This window comes from Schistocerca serialis, chromosome 3 (assembly GCF_023864345.2).
Source record: "Schistocerca serialis cubense isolate TAMUIC-IGC-003099 chromosome 3, iqSchSeri2.2, whole genome shotgun sequence".
NCBI classification, from domain to species: domain Eukaryota; kingdom Metazoa; phylum Arthropoda; class Insecta; order Orthoptera; family Acrididae; genus Schistocerca; species Schistocerca serialis.
In genome coordinates, this window is record NC_064640.1 from 699944994 (window position 1) to 699968611 (window position 23618).

General features: G+C 38.7%; 1 protein-coding gene and 1 pseudogene across 7 annotated transcripts in view; both read right to left on the reverse strand.

Moving 5' to 3' along the window:
- Nucleotides 1–3890: 3890 nt before the first annotated feature.
- LOC126470571 (myb-like protein O) overlaps nucleotides 3891–23618 on the reverse strand; it is a 102908-nt gene continuing 83180 nt past the window's right edge. For 4 of the 7 annotated variants that reach the window (XR_007586247.1, XR_007586246.1, XM_050098522.1 and 1 more), the window contains one exon: nucleotides 4508–4644. Coding sequence is in view for 2 of the 7 variants with exons in the window: in XM_050098519.1 (XP_049954476.1) it covers nucleotides 4478–4644 (167 nt within the window). In the remaining 5 variants the exon portion in view is untranslated. Of the gene's footprint in view, nucleotides 4645–20922; nucleotides 20977–23618 lie in introns of those variants that run through there. The other 3 variants (XM_050098519.1, XM_050098518.1, XM_050098523.1) reach the window with 2 other exon arrangements.
- On the reverse strand, nucleotides 21273–21390 carry LOC126471988 (5S ribosomal RNA; annotated as a pseudogene).

The following is a 23618-nucleotide window of genomic DNA, read 5'->3' on the forward strand; positions in this document are numbered from 1 at the left end:
GGAAAGGCACCCATTCCTAGGCTGACTGTACCTGCCAACAACAACTATAATAACTAATCCAACACAGTTGAGAAGCCCACAGGTAGAACTGTTTAACCACAGAGAGTTGATTAAAGAAATCCAGAAAGGGAAATGGCCTCCTCTAAAGGAGGAGGAGGCACAGAAAGACTATTGTCCAGAACATAGGTGGAAATTACTGAACGAAACAGGATTTCCCTAATTTATATGATCATATAGCCAATGTCTTCAGATTTGTGTTCTCAGTCGCACTGCTAAGTGAAATATTGATAACTTTGAAAGCACATTACCAATTTTATATTAGTAAATTATCGTGTTATAAAAGTTGAGAGAGTTTGTTAGAACTTTATTTCTAGCTGCATGACACATGTTGCTTTCAGAGTTTCAGGTGAACGCTTTCCAAAAGGTGTATTTTTCTGAAATACGATTTCTTGGATGTTAAATTAAAATGATGTACTAATCACAGGTAAATAAATTATTATTATTATTTTGAAACATTTTACTATTATTAAAATCACATGTACCTGTGACATATGTGACAAGTGTGGGTGACCCCAAGTAAATTTCCAGAGACGAAGGGGGGGGGGGGGGGGTGTAGTAACAAAATGTGATCCCATATCCCATCCATCCACTGGAACCAATCCCTACTAGACCTGTGCCTGTCACTGTTTGACTCTATGGTCCTCAGACATTTCCCATTCTCTCTCCAGTTTGGGTTTGCAACACATACAAGAAAATTTTATTAACTATTCAACCTGCTTCCTTTTACAATATTTTTTTCTCCTTTATAATTTTGTTTGCAGTTTTCTCATGGCCCTGTTCCTGCTACATTATGTTGAAAAAATATCTCATTAGTTCATTTCAGACACCAGCCATTTAACTAAGAGCATGCTAGACCTCTCGTTACTGCTACAGTGCTTAATCCTGGGAGAAAAATCAGCATTAAGGTCTAACATGCTGTAGATAGCATTTTTCCTCCTTTCTTGCCAAAACATAGTGATTATTTGTTGCCAGGTTTTTGGGCCAATTCATCTGGCACAAGCTCAGCACAAAAATGTTTGATGAAATTCAGGTTGCGGATTTGAGCAAGTGGATCGTTCATTACTATGCTGATACTGAAAAGCCGCGATTACAAACCAATGATACAGCAAGGGAAGCATACCATTGTCTAAAATATTATCACAAATACTTCTATACATTTTGTCACTGGTCACAATAAATGCCAAGTCGAAATCCAAAGAAACAACCCAGATTAAACCAAATCCTACCATCACCACTACCAAATTTCAGTCTTTCATTAACATACTCACTCAGATGAATACCATTCACTAGTGCCCCGTTCACCCACACCTATCTGATTTCCACATCTAGCACATATTTACTGCCCTCAGTCAAATGACTCTTAGTTTTTCAACCACTCAAGATGATCTGATTTCCACATCTAGCACATATTTACTGCCCTCAGTCAAATGACTCTTAGTTTTTCAACCACTCAAGATGACAATGTACATGCCTGCTTTCGATCGCTAGATTCTGACAAGGGAACCTCCCCATCGTACCCCCCTCAAAAGTTGGCACAGTTGATAGGCCTTGAAAAACTGAACACAGATCACTCAAGAAAACAGGAAGAAGTTGTGTGGAACTATGAAAAAAAAAAAAAAAAAAAAAAGCAAAATATACAAACTGAATAGTCCATGCGTAAGATAGGCAACATCTAGGATAGTGTGAGCTCAGGAGTGCTGTGGTCCCGTGGTTAGCGTGAGCAGCTGCGGAATGAGAGGTCCTTGGTTCCAGTCTTCCCTCGAGTGAAAAGTTTAAGGTTTCCTTTTTCAGACAATTATTTTGCGAAGCTGCACAGGTACACAGAGCAGTACTGTTTACGTGATCGTGTGTCAATTATCAAAGTTCAGGCACTCACACATAATCAACTTCGCTCTCCAAAACTCCAGGACATGTTCAGATTTGCTTGGACATATGCAGGATTTGACAGTCTATACACGGAAAAATTTGAAAATGTTAAAACTGTGCGACTGTCAAACTGTTGCATTCATTTGTTGCAGTTTATATGACAAACTCTTATGTTTTCATCACTTTTTTGGGAGTGATAATCACATCCACAAGAAAACCTAAACCGGGCAAGGTAGAAGAATCTTTTTACCCATTCGCCAAGTGTACAAGTTAGGTGGGTCGATAACATATTCCTGTCATGTGATGCACATTCCGTCACCAGTGTCGTATAGAATATATCAGACATGTTTTCCTGTGGAGGAATCTGTTGACCTATGACCTTGCTATCAAATGTTTTCGGTCCCCATTGGAGAGGCACGTCCTTTTGTCTACTAATTGCACGGTCTTGCGGTGCGGTCGCAAAATACAGACACTAAACTGATTACAGTAAACAGAGGCATCAATGAACGAACGGACAGATCACAACTTTGGGAAAATAAAGAAAGTAAATTTTTCACTCGAGGGAAGACTTAAACCAAGGACCTCTCGTTCCACAGCTGCTCACGCTAACCACGGGACCACGGCGCTCCTGAGCTTACTCTATCCTTGATGTTGTCTATCTTGCGCATGGACTACTCAGTTTGAATATTTTGCTTATTTTTTTCATAGTTCTACACAACTTCCTCCTGTTTTCTCCATTGATCTGTGTTCAGGTTTTCAAGGCCTATCCACTGTGCCACTTTATAACTAAATCTGAGTGGGGTGCGATAGGGAGGTTCCCTTGTGAGTAACTGTACGACCATAAAATTGAGTGCTATTACTTATTGACAGACTGTTCTGTTATTCACCTCTGTACCTGATATGGGGAATTACAATGTAATAGTAACTATGTCTAATACTTGGTTTGTACCATACACTCAAGAATGGGTCAGGTTTTATTATTCTGTCTTTCATGTCTATCAGAGTGATGACCGAGTTTAGTATTTCCGACATTTACACTTCACAATATCAATGTTGGAAATGGACCTAGGTATGTAATTCAATGCAAATAAAATTGGAAATTAGTCTCAAGTGTCAAATCCTGGCCGTGCCATGGAATTTTCATTCTGCCTTCCCCTCTCAATAATTTGAAGATTTGTCAGGAGTTACATGTAGTTTGGATTCCACGTTAAACTGTAGTTCCTCTTTCCCCAGTAAGATTACTGGGATATGTTAGGACTAAGTACATCACTGAAATGGCATTCAGTCAAAAGAATTGCAGCGGCCTGTTGAGCAACACAGAATTACTGTATAGGTAGGAGGTATCCTGTATCACATTCCATGCAGAGACCTCAGAACTATGACACGCATAGCACCTCTGTTGACTACCATAAACAAAGCTTGTAACAAATTTACAAAATCACTGGTGAAAGTGTTAAGCAACATTGTCATTGCCACATTCACTTCCATGTTTTGTACCACATAAGTAACCAAAGTGGAAGAGGAAAGTGTCTCGTCTGTAACCTCTGTACCGGAGTGCCAGAGTGGGGAGGAAGGGAGGGAGGGACAGAGGAGGGGGGCCTTTTAGCTGTTGCTCATAATTTCTTGAAGAGGAAGCTGATGAAGAAAAGGAAGCATCTCAAAACCACCTTCAATTAATGTACATACTGAAAGGATATATGACAATAGCCTGCATACATTGCAGTCTCTCCTCCCACTTTGGTGTGGTTTTCATTGAGACCCCGCCCCCCCCTCTCTCTCTCTCTCTCTCTCTCTCTCTCTCTCTGTGCGTGTGTGTGTGTGTGTGTGTGTGTGTGTGTGTGTGTGTGTGTGTGTGTGTGTTTGTGTTTGTGTTTGTTTTTTTCCTTGCTAAAAAAACCCGTAACTCAGAGGCACAAAATACATATTTACAAATTAGTGACAACTAAATAGAGATATAAGTAAAATCCAAATCATAAATTGGTTTTATTAATACTTTTGATTACATTTACAACAATACAAAAAAAAATACAGTCAAGAAATTCACATAACTAACATTATTAAATTATAAACAGTAGAACATTGGGAACCATAGTATAATAGGAAACTTAATGTTCAAACTGTGAACATCTGGAAACTGAATACAAATTATCAACTAAATGTTCAGTCAGGGAAAGAAAAAAATGTAAAATATAAAACAATCAGTCAGCATACAGAAAATTATGCATGGACGGCAAGTTTTATAACTTAACCATAATCTTTTACACTTTAATGAAAGTACAAAAGTAGCACCTCCACTGAGCACCACGCAACAAAAAGACAGTGTCGGTGCGATATCTGTTGCAGAGTATTTATAAGCCAGGGAATAATAAAATATAAAAACTAAAATTAAAATTCAATAAAAATAAATTGCGATATAACACATATATTCTTTTTCTTTCCACAATTTAAATTCGTATAAACATCAAACTGATTGATTACTTAGGAACATGCACATTTTACATAATACTCATAATTTAAGTGTCATGTTTGATCATTCCTTGAAAAAAAATATTCACCAAGGAATCCCATGCTTCAAATTGTTTGATGCAGCACTTGCTCTATCAAATTCTTCAGCATCATTGCCATTCTCATCATGTTCAAATCCTGCTGCTACTGCTGCAGCTGCAGCAGCAGCAGCAGCAGCAGCAGCACCAGAACCCCCAGGCAATGTTGGGTCATCTGAAACATAGGACATAAATAGCTAAAGTGGTCTGATAAATTCTACAAACTTGGAATTGAAGAAATCCTTCCTGCAGTCATCTCTCCTTTTCCATTTTTTACTGTGAAAACCCTGTTCCACAGCCTTCTTCAATAGTATTATTAGTTACAGCCATAGATCCCTCTATCTTCGGTCTGTTCCCCCAAGCCTTCCCTACAGCAAAATTTTCCTTCGCACAGAGTTCACACAGTCACAGCTTAGGAGATTCTTGGTAACTACTAAGCAATAGTTGATTGATCCTCAAAAGTCACTATAGGTGGGCACAAAATGTGTAATAATTCTATAAGAAGTTGAAATCAATAATATTAGTTTCCTTGTGAGTGTTTTTACTGTACAATTCAAAATGTCCTTTGTAAATGGCCTGAATGAATGGAAATATTTTGTGACATGTGACACAGCATTCAAGGTGGTGACTAAGTGTTCATTTCTGACAATTGGTTTTACAGCATTTAGTTCACACTCCAATGCATTAAAGATTGGCAGATGGTACGAAAATGCAAAAGTCTACAGAGGAAAATGCCCCTATTGTCCATAATATTTAAAAATTTTGAGTTAAAAATGAAAATAAGGGAGAACTGATAGCAGAATAAAATTTTAGTTATACTTCAGTCAAACATAATCAACATAAAAAATACATTAAATTAGAATATAAATGTTCTCATTATGTCACGTGATGCAGATTTCAAATACAAAAGAAAAGATATTTTTAAATGTTTAACATCAAAGATGCTGTCAATTATTCGCTGACTACTTTTATATAATACATGATACATCCAATTTACTTTGCCATTGTATTAACAACACTGACTATATTCAATGTGACACAGTTTTCCATCACATCACAGCTGTACAATAAATCTTCATTTCCTTTTTAGCACTATTTAAGAGGAAACGTGTCTTTTCCTTCATAAGCCAACAGAGTCTACTTACGCTAGTCTGTTATACACAGTCATAATTTTCAGTGTATACTGAAGGAAAGAACGGTGGCAGCTGCAATCAGGCACTGAAATATATATTGTTATTTGTTAGTGGTTTTACTGTATGATTCAAAATGTTTTTTGTAAATGGCCTTAACCATTTTATATACGAGGGTTGATTGAAAAGTAATGCCTCCACCTTCGTTAATTGGTTTTGGATGGGAATATTTTAATAAATCAAATGCAGAAATAATCCTTAGAATGTCATCTTTAATTGCCAATATTCACTTTTCCACATAATCACCAGCCAGTTGGATACATTTCTGCCAACAATGAACATGTTTTCTGAAGCCGTCACAGAAGAAGTCGACAGACTGCTTCTGCAACCACAGTCTCACAGTTCTTTCAATGTCTTCATCAAAAGCATAATGATGTCCCAGCAGATCGTCTTTCATTATCGGGAACAGATGGAAGTCAGACAGTGCTAAATCTGGACTGTATGGAGGATGCCGTACGGTGGTGAGATTCAGTCTCTAGTGGCATGTGAAGTGTGTGGTTTGGCACTGTCACGCTGCAGGAAAACATTTCCCTTTTCTTTTCGGACCCTTGTTAGCTGTTTCAGAGTTCGCAGCATAGTCATGTAACACTCTGAATTTATTGTTGTTCCACAATCAAGCAAAATCAACATGGATAACACTATCTGTGCCCCAGAACACTGTGGCCATGATTTTTCCAGCTGACGTCTGCATCTTAAATTTCTTTTTCTGGGATGAGTCTTTGTGTCAATATTCCATAGACAGACGTTTCGTCTCCGGGTCATAATGGTGTACCCATGTTTCGTCTCCTGTCACAACTGAATGGAGAAAGGTGTCACCTTCATTCTTGTAACATGAGAGGAGTTCCTGGCAAATTTCAAGTCTGTGCATTTTCATTTCAGGAGTCAACATCCGGGGTACCCATCATGCACAGATCTTCCGATAGCCAAGCAAAGCAATAATGCGATCCAGACGATCTTGTGAAATGCCGTTCGTGCTTGCAATTTCTCTCTGAGTGATACGACGATTGTCCTGAATCAATCTGTCAACATTTTGCTTGTGAAACTCGATGGTTGGTGTCACAGGACGTCCAACGCTTTGTCCGTCATGCAGGTCAGATGTTCCCGCCTCAACGTCTTTAAGTTTACTCACCTAACGACGCACAGTACTCACATCAACACAATAAGCATAAACTGCTTTCATTCTCTGATGAATCTCCTTTGGGGTGACACTTTCTGCTGTCAAGAATTCAATGAGTGCACGTTGCTCAAATCGCATTGACTGACAGTCTGCACAGGGTTCCATACTTCACACTGTAAGAACACAATCATTCAATGCTAAGGCTTCCCGCCAAATGGAACTGTAGGGAAGAGGCTACAGAAGAAGCCAATATCTGCCATGTACCAATGCTGTCAACTGTTGAAGAGTTACAAAGATGGAGGCATTACTTTTCAGTCAACCCTTGTATTTTGTAGCCTCATGTTTGATAAGTGATTAAGGCAGGATGGAGTGCAATTCAAATAATGATTGAGGTGCTATTGAAGGTATTTATGAATCATTTGTGGTCGCATATTTGATGATTATTGCACAGGATGGAGTGCCTTTCATATGCTATGATTTTTAGCTGAAAAGGAAATGAAAATTTATTGTACACCTGTAATATGATGGAACACTGTGTTCACACTGAATTAAAATTCTTTGCATCAACCTCTGTCAAACTTATGATAACACTTATGATAAATAAGCCAGCATGACTCACAACATAATCCAGTAGGAGCAAATTCTCCATTGTAAATGAAGTATCATTGTCACGTTGATCACATCATGCTGGATAATGCAGGTACCATAATTAAGGACAAATCTATATTGTGCACATATATTAACATAATACTGTAAGGGGTAACTACCACAATGTCTTCTTTCAATGCAGATGTAAGATATAGTTAAGTGTAATGACATAAATACAACTAGCCACACCAAACACTTTCTGAATACTAGTAGCAGCTGCAGGGTAAGAGCACAAGAGCACGTAAACACCCTAACTTTTGATACCTTACAGGTTTATTTGTTATATCTCTTTGAATGCTGTAAAGCATAACATAGATGTGGTGATCTGAAATACACAGCACTTAAATCTGCTGCACTGCGCTACACTGATATTCCTCAAGACTCCATGAAACCTGGCATCAGAGCCATGAGCACACCTTCAATTGTGCTTGTTTTATTGAGCTTTTGCACATGCATAACTGGAATGACGTAATTACATAATGGATCAAATACATATGGATACAATAAAGGATGTGCACAGTTCATGGCGTGCACAGCTAGCTCTCACTACTCAACCAGAAGTTCACATCAATGCCAGTAGGTGGTGGCACACTGCAGCAGACTGTTATCCCCATCCACATCGCATAAATCTCACTGGTAGCACACTCCTCAGATACGCCAATTCACTCACTATCTTGTAAAATTAGATCAGACATCAGTATATTTTATAGTTATACTGATAGAAAAACATATTTTATGGGTTTATAGTGAATTAGAGCATCTTAAGTTTTGGATTTAATCATACAGTAACCCATTTGGATTCCTACAGGAGGGTACACCAGATTTGTAGGTTTCTTTTACCTGTAGTCAGTGATCATGTTGGCAGAATTAATACATGAACTTAATCATTTTCACAAATGGCAGTTTACTGTGTTGGAATCAGCTTATGTGTGCAGTGTTGACATGAACTCTCTTGAATGTATTTTAAGTGCTAACAGGAAAGTAAATTACCAGGAAAAGTAAATTACCAGGAAAAGTAAATTAGCAGGAAAAGTAAATTAACAGGAAAAGTTAGGCACAGAGGAACTAAGGCCTCCCAGACCAGGTCCGTTGGTGGAAAAAGTGACAAAATCAAATAAATGTGACTACAAGCAAACATTTACCAAGTGTACACTAAGTGTAAGTAGTAAGAATGTCCAATTTTCAGCCCAGAAGTTAACTTGTCCAACACTGATGTCACGGATTTTGTAAACATGTGCAAAAAAATGAAAAGGTATGAAAATGCCCACTCTCACAAAAATGCGAAAGGGAGAGCAGCGAAACCCTAAACTGTACTTAATTATGTGCAAAACAAAAAAAAATTTCATAAAACCTATCTTTCTTACATCAGAAAAGTTATGTATTATTATTATTATTATTATTATTATTATTATTATTGATGCAGTTGCATAGATTTGTTCATAATCAAAACTGTTCTATAGCAGATGCTATCCAAAAATCTGTGAACACTTAAAATGTATACTCACTAGCTGCCACTGCTAAATATAAATACACAACACATTTACCAAGTGTACACTAAGTGTAAAGTAGTAAGAATGTCCAATTTTCAGCCCAGAAGTTAACTTGTCCAACACTGATGTCACAGATTTTGTAAACATGTGCAAAAAAATGAAAAGGCATGAAAATGCCCACTCTCACAAAAATGCGAAAGGGAGAGCAGCGAAACCCTAAACTGTACAACCATTTTATCACTGATGTCTTTATTACCCACACTTTAAGCAACAACTCATAATAATTTCTGTTCTCTGTAATAGGTGACTTGTGAAAATGGGCAAAGTCTGAAACCAGTCAACCAGTAAATAAACAGCACCTTTGCTGTTAAACAATAAAAATGTATTTTCTTCAACATTAAATTAGAATATCGAATGGGTGAATATAACTTACGATATTTAAGCACTACCATTTAAGAGGTCAAAAGCAACTCAGTTGCCCTTTCTAAGATGCTAGGTATAAAATTTGTTCACTCACAAAAATTGAAGTGTTTAATACTGACAGAGTCACTGCTCAAATTACACAGTCAGTCTCCTATCAAACCACTTGATGCCACACACCACTTCCCATTAAGATATTATGCAATGCTATCGTGGCATCATATGTATAGCACACACGTGGTGGGTCTTGCTGAAGGAGGGAGCCGAGGGTTCTGAAAAAGTGTCGAACACTGAAGTGAACCTTGTTGCATTTGTGGGACGAAGGATGCCAGTGGTCAGGTTAACAAATGAAGAGTTTATTCTCTCTCTCTTCCAGCCATTATCTTTTATATTTATTCCACTATGTCCATCTACACAATGACATTACTAGATGCAAGAAGATGGCAGCCTCCAACACAGCAATTTTCTTACAGGTCTGTTTGGTATAATGAATGATTTTGCACACCAACTGCTTTCCTCGAGGTACTGTCAAATTATTCCGACACATGTTGACCACCACTTAATTTATGTATAGTGACAAATAATATGATATGGCTCATGGAATGGCCATGTGCTCACCTTTGTCACTAGCTGTGGTCAATTTCTTCATGGAGAATTTGAAGAATATGTATTAAACAATGCTCTCCTACACTTGCACTATTCTGTTTTTATGATTATGCTGGTCATACATTTTTGATTTGGCCTCATGGAAAGGAAACACTGCAGTAATTCTTTGACCACATGCACAGCTTATATCTTATAAAAGTTTTCTGTGGAAATGGAGAAGGACGGACACACTTTTCATCCTTCCCAAATGCTGTGTTAAACACACTGAAAGAGTCAGAAACACATCTGATGAGAACCATCACACTGCCAAAATAAAACACCTAACCACTGTGTTCAGATAAAACTGGTATCAAAAACATGAAAGCAAGCCAGCTCTCTCCAGAAAATGTAAATCCGAGTTTAGACAATCAGAACATGATATTTCTTCTGATCTGAAGAGCAACACCAAGTTAAACAATTCTTAAACAGACATGGGATTAAAATAGTCTTTCATTCACTTAAGGAAACTGAAGAGATGTTACTCCCTGTGAATGATAGTTCAAGAGCCCAGGTGATTACAATATTTCATGCGAAAGTGGCAGTAGCGAAGTAGGACAATCTAGTCAAAACATTTCCCAGAGTTGTAAAGAGCAGTGGTGGCACCCCGTCAAGTACAGGGATATGCTATTGATGAATGGAGCATTAGGAATAAGCACAAAATATTGTTTGTTCAAATATGGATTATAGCCTATACTTCAAACAAGTGGGGGACCCAGTCATCACAGAAGCAGCAGAAATTGGAATGTGTGTCAACAATTTGAACAGATATACAAAATTCACACACAGCAGCGTGTCAAAGCAGGCACTTGACACAGAGTCTGCAATGGAGTACACCCTGCAATATATGTCATGATAGAAACAACAATACTGCAAGTGACATTTCATTGTTGGCACCAATGTAATTTCTGATGGCAGAATTATTTTCCAAAGATCAGATTTCATGGAGAACTAAAGCAACAAGTGTGCACAATGAACACAAAGTTAAGCACTTCCTGGACTGTAGTGAAAGCTACATGGGGCCCGACACGCATAGTCTTTTTGGAAAGAAATCCTCAAACCTCCTCCCCCCAGGTGGCCATGACTGCTAGTGAGGAGACATTTAAACCACGTATAGGAAGTTTGAATCTTTGTGTATAAAAAATTTTGATCATATTCTTTAGCGAGTGTATGAGGTAAGGTTTATGGTGACCCATCCATCAAACAGGGCATTAAGCTTGATCATGGGTATGACATACCCAAAAACAAGCACTATGAAACAAAATCAAAATCTTTGTGATCTAAGGCTGTCCCAATGTATATACTGCTTCCAAGGTTCCCTGGTGTACTGTTAAATCTAATCATCAAAAATATATAATATTTCAGTGAGGAACTGTTCAGCCATCATCAGGTGATGATGGACTTTCAACAACTGGATATGACAGTACACTCAAAAACCTTGGAAGGAACAAAATCTTTGCTGTTTCGATTAACTAAGTTTTATGTATTGTCATGTGACAAAAAGTAGCAAGCACAATAATTAGAATGTTTTAGTTTATTGTTTTTCTGATACAGTTGAAGTAAGAAATGGGGGGAAGGGGGGGAGGTTACTTTACCCATAGCTCCAATTATTTCTCTGTTTTACCCCTCCAACTAAAGCTACGAGACTGGTGCCCAAAATTGAACCAAAAACAGAAATTTTGCACAGTTGCATTTATTTTGCCTCAAAACAATATAAAAAGATGTTAGTGAAGTAGACACAATGTAACGAATGCAGACTGTAAGGAACTGCAACATACTTAACAGTAAACAAAAATGTTCTTAGTTTTTTCCAACTTACAGGATATGTACACACATTCTGACAAGTGGTTAATGTGCTCAGTATGGAGTGTGGCCACCTCTGACAGCAATACAGGCCTGATAAGGATGGAGCATGCTGTGAATGATGACATCAGTTTCATGTTGAGTCAATAATGCCCATTCTTACAGCAGAGCTAATCGAAAGTCTAAGTGAGTGGTTGGTGAATGCTGATGTGATGAAACCCATCTCCCTTTGGCATCCATGGCGTGCTGTATTGGATTAAAATCGGGGAGTGAGCAGGCCACACCATGCATGCAGTATCTTCCGTTTACAAGAAAACATCAACCACCCATGCTCTATGAGTTCGAGAATCATCATTCATTAGTACAAAGTCTGGGCCAACAGCATACCGCAACAATCGCACTTGAGGACCTAAGATCTAATCACGATACCTGACACCAGTTTAACTTTGCCGATCCACCTGTGCAATTTCATGAAGAGGTGTTTCCTCCTCGAATAAGTCTCTTTCCACAATGTTTGTGTTCCAAAATAGTGTTCCACATTCCCTCCAGATACAAATCCGCTAAGCAACACTGTCCAACCTAAATCGGGACTCATCTGTGAGAAGAATATTGGCCCACTGTTTGAACATCCACGTGGCATGCTGATGACTCCACTCTAGACGTTCCCTTCTGTGAAGATACATCAGAGCTACACACACACACAGCAGGTTTTCAACAGTAAAGACCACTCTGCCGAAGCCTTCTGTATGCTGTTTGCCTCGATTCATGTCCATTGGACGCTGCAAAGTCAGGTGCCAATTTGCCACACAGTGCAATGGCGGTACTATTCTGCCCTTACAGCCAAATAATGGTCTTCTGTTTCTGATGTCACACATGGTTGGCCCTGCCCTCATCTTCGGGATACAGTTTCGGTCTCTACAAACTGTCACCACATTCAAGAAACAACAGAATGATTCACATTAAGCCACTGGTCCACATGATTTTGCGACTGTTCTGCTTCCATTCTTCCTATGGCCCTCCACCACAGAGAATTTGGTAGACATCTTCTCTGTGCATATTGCACCATCTATGGTATGTGCACAGTGATTGTGGATGTAGGTCTACCTGGTAAACACTACATCGTCTGATAGGTGTCATGACTTCATTGTTGGTGTAGTTGACCGCTGACCGGAATGCCATGTTCCTTGCAGGACACAGCTGTACGGACATCTGTAGAAAGTTTGTATGACTATATCATGAATTACGCAATGGACAGGGCAATAGCGGTTTTTTTGCTTTAATTTTTGACTCGAGAGTATTTGGTTGTATTTTGTATATGTGCACTTCTGTAGCTTATTTATCAGTAAATTAAAGGTTCGTTTTTGTCACTAACCAATAACTTATGAACTCTTTCACTTCATGTTTCACACTAGTGAGCAATGTTTGTAACAACATCTAGAAAACATCTGCTGTGTGTGCTTAAGTGTCATTTTAATCTCAACCTGGTGTAATTATTCCTTTAGTGTGTACTTATATTATAATCAAATTTAAATTAGGAGTCCAAGACAATATACAATCACCCCTCACATTGGACATAAAATTCAATATTGGCAGAGTAGCAGCTTATGACTAATGCTTTTTCTTCCACTCTCATGCAATTTGGAGAACCAACAGATAATAAACATAAAAAAATTGACTGTCAATGAAATCCGCGACAGCTGCGGGCTATGAAAAAATTGACATCTATCTGCATTCCTTCGTGCTTGATATCCCCCCAAATGTGATAGCATCTTCCAGTAGGATACGAGTCTGTGTCACAAGGATAGAATAGTGCTACAGTGGTTTGAGCAGCTCGACAGTGAACTTACATTGATGTCTTGGTCACTAAATTCACTGAAATTAATCTGATGCAACATATATGGGATACTATCAGGTGACAGCTCCATGCACGCAAACCGTCGGCCCATAATCTACAGGAACTGTGTGAAATGGCACAGAAATCCGGTGCCATACACCTTCAGAAAACCACTGAGTACTTGTCAAATCCATGCAATGCAAAATTTTCAGTTGTATTGCTTTCCAAAAGTATTAAACAGATGGTCATAATGTTTGGGCATGTAATGGTATGTAATACAATATACTAAGACATAGACAAGAAACGCTTTTAAAATGGAATACAACCTGATCACCATAACTGGTTTTAACCATTTGTTGGATTCTTTAGGCATTTAACACAAATAAAAATCTGTTAACTTTTTGCAGAAACACCCATTTAAAAGCAGTTTTCCTGCACAATGAAAATGAAACACATCCAATTTCTCTAGATTCTGAAGCATACTATTTAAAATATTCACTTCTTTTCTATATAAGGAAGGAGTGTTTGTTGATCTGAAAATCTGTGAATTAATAATTCACAACACTTTCAGTTACTGCTTCAGTGCAATAAGAAAGCAGTGTAAAACTGTTGTTAAAATAACCAAGATATTCTAATACAATATCAACAATTAAGCTATAATTTGCATCTGAACACACATTTTACTCATTCCTGCTTGGTATGATTCCTGGAAGCCATAGCACAGTAACTGATGTACATGGGAAGACATTCCACCAGGACATTTTAGGTATGGAAAGAAGCTATCTGGGTAGATGGAATACGTCAACGCTATCTGGAATCTGTTATACAGTGGGAAGTATTATTACTATTAAAGGACGGATTTTAATGCGCAACACCTTTCCAAAAATATAGCTACTATCTCACAGATAGGTCAACATATGCATCTGGGAACATGAAATCAAATTAAATAAACACAGTTTGTTGCATCTTTTGTGAGATTACCACGTTCTGCACTTTTTCCCTTTCTATTGCACACTTAAGCACACTTTTATCTGCATTTTTAATAGATTCAACCTTTTTCTTTCTCTTCCTGAACAGGATTTTAAGTATTTGTTCAATCAAAAGTAAACAATGGCCAATAAAGTTTGAAATATAATTTATGGGAAGCACCAGTAATCATTCGTACTCCCAGCAACAATGATCAGCCTCAGTAACGACAGTCTACCTCAGTAGCAATGATCAATCTGCAGCTGTGAAATCAAATAAAATTGATGCTGAAACAATTGAAACCTAAATTCTGTTACAGCTAGCATGAATTTAATGGTTCCACTATCAACTGTGTATTGTCTTGTTCGCTGTGTTAGTGTTTTACCACAAAAGATTGTTCACAACAAAATCGAGTGTGTGTGTGTGTGTGTGTGTGTGTGTGTGTGTGTATTGGATTTTATGTGCACCAACGACGAGGTCATCAGCAGCCTTACACTTATCCAAAGAAACGAATGTGAAGATAAACTAAAATAACTAAAATTGTTGTACGCTCACTCAAAAGGACTGAACTCTCACTATCTCACATGCACTAAAACTAATTAGGAGAGAAAGAAGCTATACATGAAATTAAAACACGGAAAAGAAACACAGAAGAGCTAAATAGAAGGACAGAGAAATGTGACTGGCTGACCACTTACAAAAAACTTGGGTGAGCCAGTCATTCTATTGACACATTAAAAACGCCACCCTAAAATTTTGTTCAAAATGTTGGACAATTCATAAAAATTTAAAATTTTGACCACATCCCTTGGAACACTGCTCAAAATAGAGGTAAGATCTGTCGGCAAACCCGCCACTGTCTGCTGGTTGGCAAATAAAACATAGTCCAATAAAATGTGTCACTCAGTGATCTGCACACCACAAGCACCACACATTGGAGGGTCCTCTTGCTGGAGTAAGAATCTATATGTCAAGGGGCTGTGGCCTATGCAAAGGCGAATAAGAAGGACCTCGCCACGGCTGAGTTGTGGGCTTTACTACACAGAGCTTGTTGTCATTCACTTTCAGCGACTCGTCTTCCCATTGACGCATGACCTTGTACCTCCACAGCGAGGTGATAGCATGCAGGGAGATGGCACACTGAAATACGTGAGGATCATGACATGCCTCTTTGGCTGCTTGATCTGCCCTTTTGTCCCCACAATTCTCATGTGCCCAGGTACCCAGCAGAAAGACACCTCCTTCCCCAGTTATTGTAGTTGAAGGAGGGCATCCTGGATATTCTGGATGATTTTATCCGCTGGCTACAAACGTTGGAGAGAGTAAAGGGTACTCAGAGAATCTGAACAGACAAGAAATTTGGCACTGGAAGAATGCCTCATCTGCTCCAGTGCCCGCAAGACTGCATATAATTCTATGTCAAAGATAGTAAATTCCTAGGCTGTCGGATCTTGAGGACACAATCTGGGAAAACGACAGAGCAACCGAGTCCCTCTGCTTAGACCCATCTGTAAAAGATAGCTACACAGTTGCCGTGCACATATAAAATTTCTGTAAATATAGAATTAAAAGCAGAAGCAGGAGTCCAATCTCTCCTGTACTGCGCTACATCTAAAATGACGCTGGGCCTCTGCAGTAACCAGGGCAGCAAACAGTTAAAACCCAGAATTTGGGGTTGTACTTGCTCCATGCCGAGTGACTCCAGCACACACTGCACGCGAATCCCAAATGGCAGTAAGGCACGTGGCTCATTGAAGAAGTATGGTGTGCAGGTGAAGTTGGAGCTGCAAGGATCTTACATGCCTTACATACCATGAGGAGTTGTCGCCAAATGGTAAGTGACGGTTCCCAGGTCTCAGCCCAGAGGCTGGGTACGTGACTGGTCCTATAAGCACCCATGGCCAGCCGAATCCCCTCATTGTGGACAGTGTCAATGACCTGCTTTGACCTGTTAGTTTCGACCAACAATGAGCCATTACACAGTTGTTATATAGATTTTAATGTGTCAGCAACACCTTGCAAACTCTTACGGATATAGAAGGGGGACACTTTTTCAAATGTCCCCTCCTTCCTCTTTATCACCAAAGACACTTTATTATTCACAACTCCATGAGCTCTGTTACTGAAGTCTGAAGTATTCTTAATATCAGGAGGACTAGCCTCTATCATTCTCTTGGATAAATGGGTGTGAAGAAGATTTTGAGGGTTCCATCTCAGCCCCACAATTAGCTAGGGAAACAAGGGTCCATTCAGACAGGGCCGGCATGCCCGAGTATGCCTTATACAACTGAGGTGTCGCAGGTTTCCCAGTGGTTGCCCGCTAACGACTGTTCCACCTCAACAACCATGCATCCCATCACCGCACAGCAAACCTTGAGATTGAGGGGCTTTTAATACAGGTTTATTCTGTCCTCATGATCCAGGCGATCAAGCCAAGATCCCTGTTCCCTGAGAGAGACAACGTTCCACTGCCACACTGCACCATGCATAGACCTTACGGTGACAGGGGACACTGGCAGCACTTACCAGTCCCTAGCTCAGGAGTCCCCAGGTCGCCAAGTGCTCACGCAGCAAATGAATGCCGAGGCCCTGAAGGCAAAAAATCGTGTCGAAGGTTAAGAAAGAGAAGTTGTGTGCACTTTCAGAAGAATTCAAGATTCAATTTATTGAAGCTGATGGCATGATTCTGCAATGTGCCACCTGTGAAGTAAATATTGCAATTGATGATAGGCATCAAAGAAAGAGAATAAATCACCACATCCAGAGCAACAAACATTTAAAAAAACATTGAACTTCGCAAGCTGGAATTCAAACAAATTACTCTGGTACACTCCTTTACTTCATGATCTGAAAAGCAGCAGTCACTGAATGGGTTAGGTGCAGATCTTGCCATGGTATTAATCCAGTCAGAATTCCAATCCATAAGGTAAACAATACTGCATTCAAACCATTTCATGGCAAGTACACACAAAGGTCAATATCAGATGAGAGCACTCTGACAAAGTTACAAACACCTAAATTACGACAACATTTTAGAGAAAATGAAAGCAGTGGTTGGCAAACATGAATTGGGATTCGTTTTAGGTGAAACTACTGATGAGCTGCAAACATATATTTTGAATATGTTGGTTTTTCCATTATCTGATGAATGGGTAAACCCTATGCTTTTTAAAATGTACAAACTTGAGAAGACAAATGCCTGCACGATAAAGTAATCGTTCAATGACTCATGCATGAACCTGTGCCTAGGGGCATACATTACGAAAAAGTCAGGCTTGTGGTGACTGACCACTGCTTCTAGATTTCCAACAACTGAAGGGTATGTATCACAAACTCAACCTTGTGACATTTACTGCACATAGTCTACACCGTGTTTGAGAAAGTATTAGGGAAAATCACTGCATGGTAAATGGCTTCATTGCTGCTGTGACAATCATTTTGGTAAGGGCTCCCAGTTGTCAAACTTTGCATCAACAAACCTTCCATAGTTTCCTGTCATCACTAAGACGGGGTACTGGTGCAAGGTGCACAGTTCTCTCATGTGAAAACTTTGATAAAATGAAACACTTCATACGTGCCCTACACTCCGTGGATGCAGCAGCCATCATGCAGGCCCAACAAGTAGTAAACAACAAAGACCTAGAGTTGGAACTTTTTGCAGTGTGTGGTTACAAATATTTGCCTGATGTAATTCAGAGTTTTGATGAAAGTATGGAGGAGGAGGAGGAGGAGGAGCAGTGGTAGAAGTTGATGAATGTACGGGACATCCTTCACGGATTTTCTAAAGACAAATCAAAATTACATTTGAAGAACAATCCAGATGTGGAAACCTTTGCAACTTTGAGAACTTCCTTTGCAGGTGCTGACAAGATATGCTCCATTGGTTTCTGAAGATGATGAGCAGAGTTTCTCCACATATAATGAGCTACTGAGCTCGAAGTGCCAGTGACTTAGTGTCAAAAACATTGAAATAATATATGTAATCCAGTACAACAGAACCCTGTAAATGGGAAGTTCATGCAGCTAGTTTAAACTTGAATAGAATAATTTCATCACCACCCTTTTTTACACCTTTCTGTACGTATTTTCAGAACCTTTTCTGTCCATAATTTGCACCTTAAAATCCTTTCACTGACTATTACTGTGAAATATGAACTTAAGCCCACCTGAGTTCATGAGACAAGGCTAGATAAATTATCTTATAATTAAAATGCACCATCATTATGTCTTTCTAAACATAAGCAAGAATGTCGTGTTAATTTTTACTCAAAACATAGTGGCACAATGGTAAAGCGAAAGTTTAAAAATTTTATATGAAAGTAGTGATGTCTTTTGTGATGCAATATGCCAGTGTTTTATGACTCTCCATAGCAACAGAACATTCATTTAATTTGCAAATTTTTTGTACAAAATATAGGGGTAAGCAAAGTCGTCCTCAGCACCACAGTGTTTTATTATGCATAGTCCTACTGAAATTGGTATGAACTTGTCTTCCTTCAGTCTTTGGACTGACTGACTCACCCCGTTATACAGTGACCTACAGCAAGGGTGCCCATGCGGTAGTCTGTAGGGGTATGGGGTATAGACCTGGGGCTATGGAGTATTTTTAATATTTTGGAAGATGAATGGTGAGTCGTAAGTAACCATAAAAAAGTTCCAGTTCCGACCCTGTTAAAAATCTGCACACTGCAGACTTTTAAATAATTTTCTTGAAAGAAAAACACCTGACTATACCATATATTTTTTCCTTTCCCTAAGAGATTGGGGGGGGGGGGGGGGCACTTGCCCCTGGGTATGGGCATCCTTGACCTACAGTTTAATGTGCATTCTGAACTACAGTGACATAACATTTTTTTTACAACATTGCTTGCGGTGAAAAAAATGATAAATGACAGATCAAAATCACAAGACTGACCAGGTATCAAACCTAAAACTTTGAATCAGTAGTCTTAGACTTACCACTGTGTCATACAAAAAACAAATCATTTTATTTCTAACCCAGTTTTATAACAAGGAAAAATATTTGATCACATTTCTGCTGACGGAAAACAAAAACAATATTAAACATAAATTGAGAATTATTGTTTGACAAGTACTTCTACTACAATGAATTTTCAGAGAGGGAGAGGGAGAGGGAGAGGATTAATTTGTTTTAGATACAGGTGAAGCATTGTGTGAATATCATTTAAAATTTCTTAGGTAAATGGTTAACATGTAGTTACATTTTGAATGCAAAATCAAGTAATCTTTAAAATTAGTTGATACATTCAGCATTACTGGGATGTCATCTATGGAACACAAAAATTTCTGCCAAGCTGGTGTCTCTAATGCACCAAACAGCTTATTTGTGCCCTTAGTGCCGGAATGCACATCCAGACCTTTAGGGACACTATCTATGCATTTGCAGGGCACAGCAACCTGGTTCAATCAAAGCAATCACTTCCAGAACTTGAAAATTTCTCCATGAATACAATGCTCTTAGCCATAGAGACAGGAATCATGGACACTGCAACATCATTTGATGTGATGCATTGTTTATGATTGTGAAATATTATTGTTTGAAATTGTAAAGAAATCTCAATCCAGCCAAACTAATTTACATTTTGCAATTGTTTCTCTACATCACTCCTCACAAATGTCCAAACTATGGACTTCAATGAAGTCTCCTCAGTTTCCTGCCAATCCCCCTGTCCAACTGATAGTCAGTCAGTCTCAAGGAACCTCAAATTTGAAGGAAAATTTAACCTTAATAAAACCCGAGCAGTACGAATAGTTAGAAGTGAAATAATTTCTTGAAATATGCACTAGAGTGCTCAAAATAGGCAAAGTCTCCAACTTGGTATCAGGGACAGCTTTGTAGAAACATAGTCATATAAATCTGAGATGATGTCTCCAGGATTTCCGTAAATGGAGACGTTACCATTCAGTATCATTACCTCGAGGTTGAAACAGAGTATTAAATGTTGGATTATTGCTTCAAAACCTAGGTGGTGAAGTCTACCATCATCAAAGAGATATCATGGCCTTGGACCAGGAAGACAGATCTGAATTGCCTCATTTCATGATTTAGTAGAGTTCTGGCGGTGTTAGTTCATTTAGAACCCTGACAGAATTTTCTACCTCAACTGCACTTCAAATTATCACACTCACATTCTTTTAATGTATATGATTGAATACCTGCCTAAAACCACAAAGAAACCAGTTTTCAAATGGGGAAAAGGCTACTTCACATCTGGTTGAAACGAAATCATATATGCTTCCATTAACTACGTCCACACCTAAAATCCCTACTGGGTTGCCTTTACAGATTGGATATCTGAAAATTATTTACCTCTTTAAGGAACTCTGGCTAAAACCTCTTCTTGCTTTGTTCAGCCATACTTCTTGCTTTTGATCCCTACAACAAAAACAAATATGAGGTTGTGCATCACTCGTGTTGCCAGCCTACCCTTGTCTGCTCAGCCGCCATCCTTACTCCAACGCGTAAAAGAAGAACTAAACTAAACTCCTCCCGAACAGGCCATGAAGGCCCAATGGTACCGACCGGCCAAGGCGTCACTGGATGTGGATATGGAGGAGCATGTGGTCAGCACACCACTCTCCCGGCTGTATGTCAGTTTCCGAGACCAGAGCTGCTACTTCTCGATCAAGTAGCTCCTCAGTTTGCCTCACACGGGCTGAGTGCACCCCACTTGCCAACAGCGCTTGGCAGACCGGATGGTCACACATCCAAGTGCTAGCCCAGCCTGACAGTGCTTAACTTCGGTGATCTGATGGGAACCTGTGTTACCACTGCAGCAAGGCCGTTGGCCCAACTTGGAAAAGGGTGTCTTCTAACACAGCCTGAAGATTTTAGAATAGATGCATCAATAGTGTAGTGAACCAGTGTAATTGTGTGAGCTAGAGAACAATGGTTATCTTGGTTGAAAATTAGTTATCTGATTGCAGTATACACAAGCCATTTGTCACAACATCAGTTTCAATGACCTCCTTTTGGAGTTTATTCTGTCCTTCAGATGTATTTAGAAAAGGAATGAAAATTACTGCCATCCACAAGAGAAGGAAAAATAAGGACCAGTGTCTGACAATTGGACTACCATTTAACCACTAAGCCACATGTGGCAATATTTTCTGCATTTTATCTCCTTCACACTAGTCTACATAATGCACAACAATTTGATTCAGTAGTGACATGGGTTAATCACCTGGCTATTATGCTGATGAATCAACCAACTTATGTACTCAACCAACTTATGTACTCAAATAATCTTCAACAACTATTATGTTGACTCATTAGAAATAGTTTTTGGTGTATAAAAGCATTAATCACCAAGGATAGTAAAATTTGTTATTGTTCTGCTAATGTCAAGGAAAATGGCAAACAAAAGCAGCAAGTAAGTGTACATATGCTAAATTTCGTGGGCCAGGCTATCCGTCACACGGGCATTGGTACAGGCAAAGTAGCCAGTTTCTGTATATGGTTCACACACATGCAGAGACAATATTCACTGCATAACTCAGTGTGGGGAATGTTATTTATGACTTTCTTTTTTTTTTTTTTTGCTGCTGTGTATATTTTTAACTACAAGCAAGCAAACCAGTGAGGTGTTTGTGCTTACATGGCAAAAACCACGTCGGACAATCACATTACAGAGTATATTAGGACTTGTAATCATTCCATGAATGACGCAATGGAGAATTTGTAAATATGAAATGAAATGTACAGATACCTGCTTAACCTGATATTGCTCATTTTAGGACCAGATGATTAATTTATGCAACACGTCTGCAAAAATAATTTTTGAAATATATCAAATTTGATTATTATTTTTCTATAGAAATGTAAATGGTAGAAAACTGTTTTTTCCGCGATGTATAAATTCTAATTGGGTATAAAATTTGTTGAGGAAATTAATGATATCTGCTGCCTTAAAGCTTAAATGATCCCAAGTGCTTTCAGTTTGCTATTTATCTGAGAGCTAACTTAACTTCTGGAGCACTTTCAACAATTTTGTAGTGAGTATACCAGTGATCACCACTCTTAACTTTGTAAATTGTACGTACTTTGTTGCCACCACATGTGAAACGTGAAATACATGCAGGTATCATATTCTAAACTTCTGTGACTCCATAAATAGAAGCAGTTTGTGGAACTCTGCATACTCAATGACATATGAGGTATAAGTATTTTAGGAAACCACTTAAAATTAAGAAGTTTCAGCTGAGGTAGATTGTGACTACAACCAGTACCAACAAAACATGGGGTTAAATTATGTAGAAAAGACATTACACATTGGCACATTTCCCAGAAGAATGAAGTACTTCCATAACAGCGCAAGTACTCAAGACTGAACTAAAGAATGAATGTAGCATTTAGAAGGGGGAACTTACAATAAAAGTATAATTGCCTTAGTATTTACCCTGTTGCCAGAAACCGTATATAAGCTTGTCTGAAAGTTTGTCTGTTGCAAATGGTAATTTTGATCTGACTTCACTTAATACCTCTGAATACTTCTTTTTCAGACTTCTTTTCACTCTACAAAAGTGATAGAAATCCAACAGAACCAGATGCAGGGAGTAAGATGGATGGATCTACTGCCATTTTGTTTGTGGCCGAAACCTGTGCTACACTCAATGCATGTAAGCATTTTTGTGGTTGAGAGGAAATCTAGGACTGTCACAATGTAAACAATTTTCTTTTTTTTACTGCCTGACATAATAATTTTGCACATCAATATGAGGGAAAAATAAAAGTTTCCAGGTTATAAATGATGGATAAAAATTTCCTGAAATCACACTGAATCAGCTAAGGAACTGCTCTACAGTTAAAAATGAAGGAAGATTAATGTTTGACATACCACTGATGGCAAGGTCCTTAGAGATGGAGAACAAGGTCAGATTGCAGGTTGAGAGCAAGGAAGAGCAGCCATATCCTTTACAAAAGGAACCAGCCTGCCATTTACCTTACGTGACTTAGGAAAAAATGAAAACCACAAATTTTCATGGCTGGATGGGGTTTTATTCCTAGTCTTTCTACAT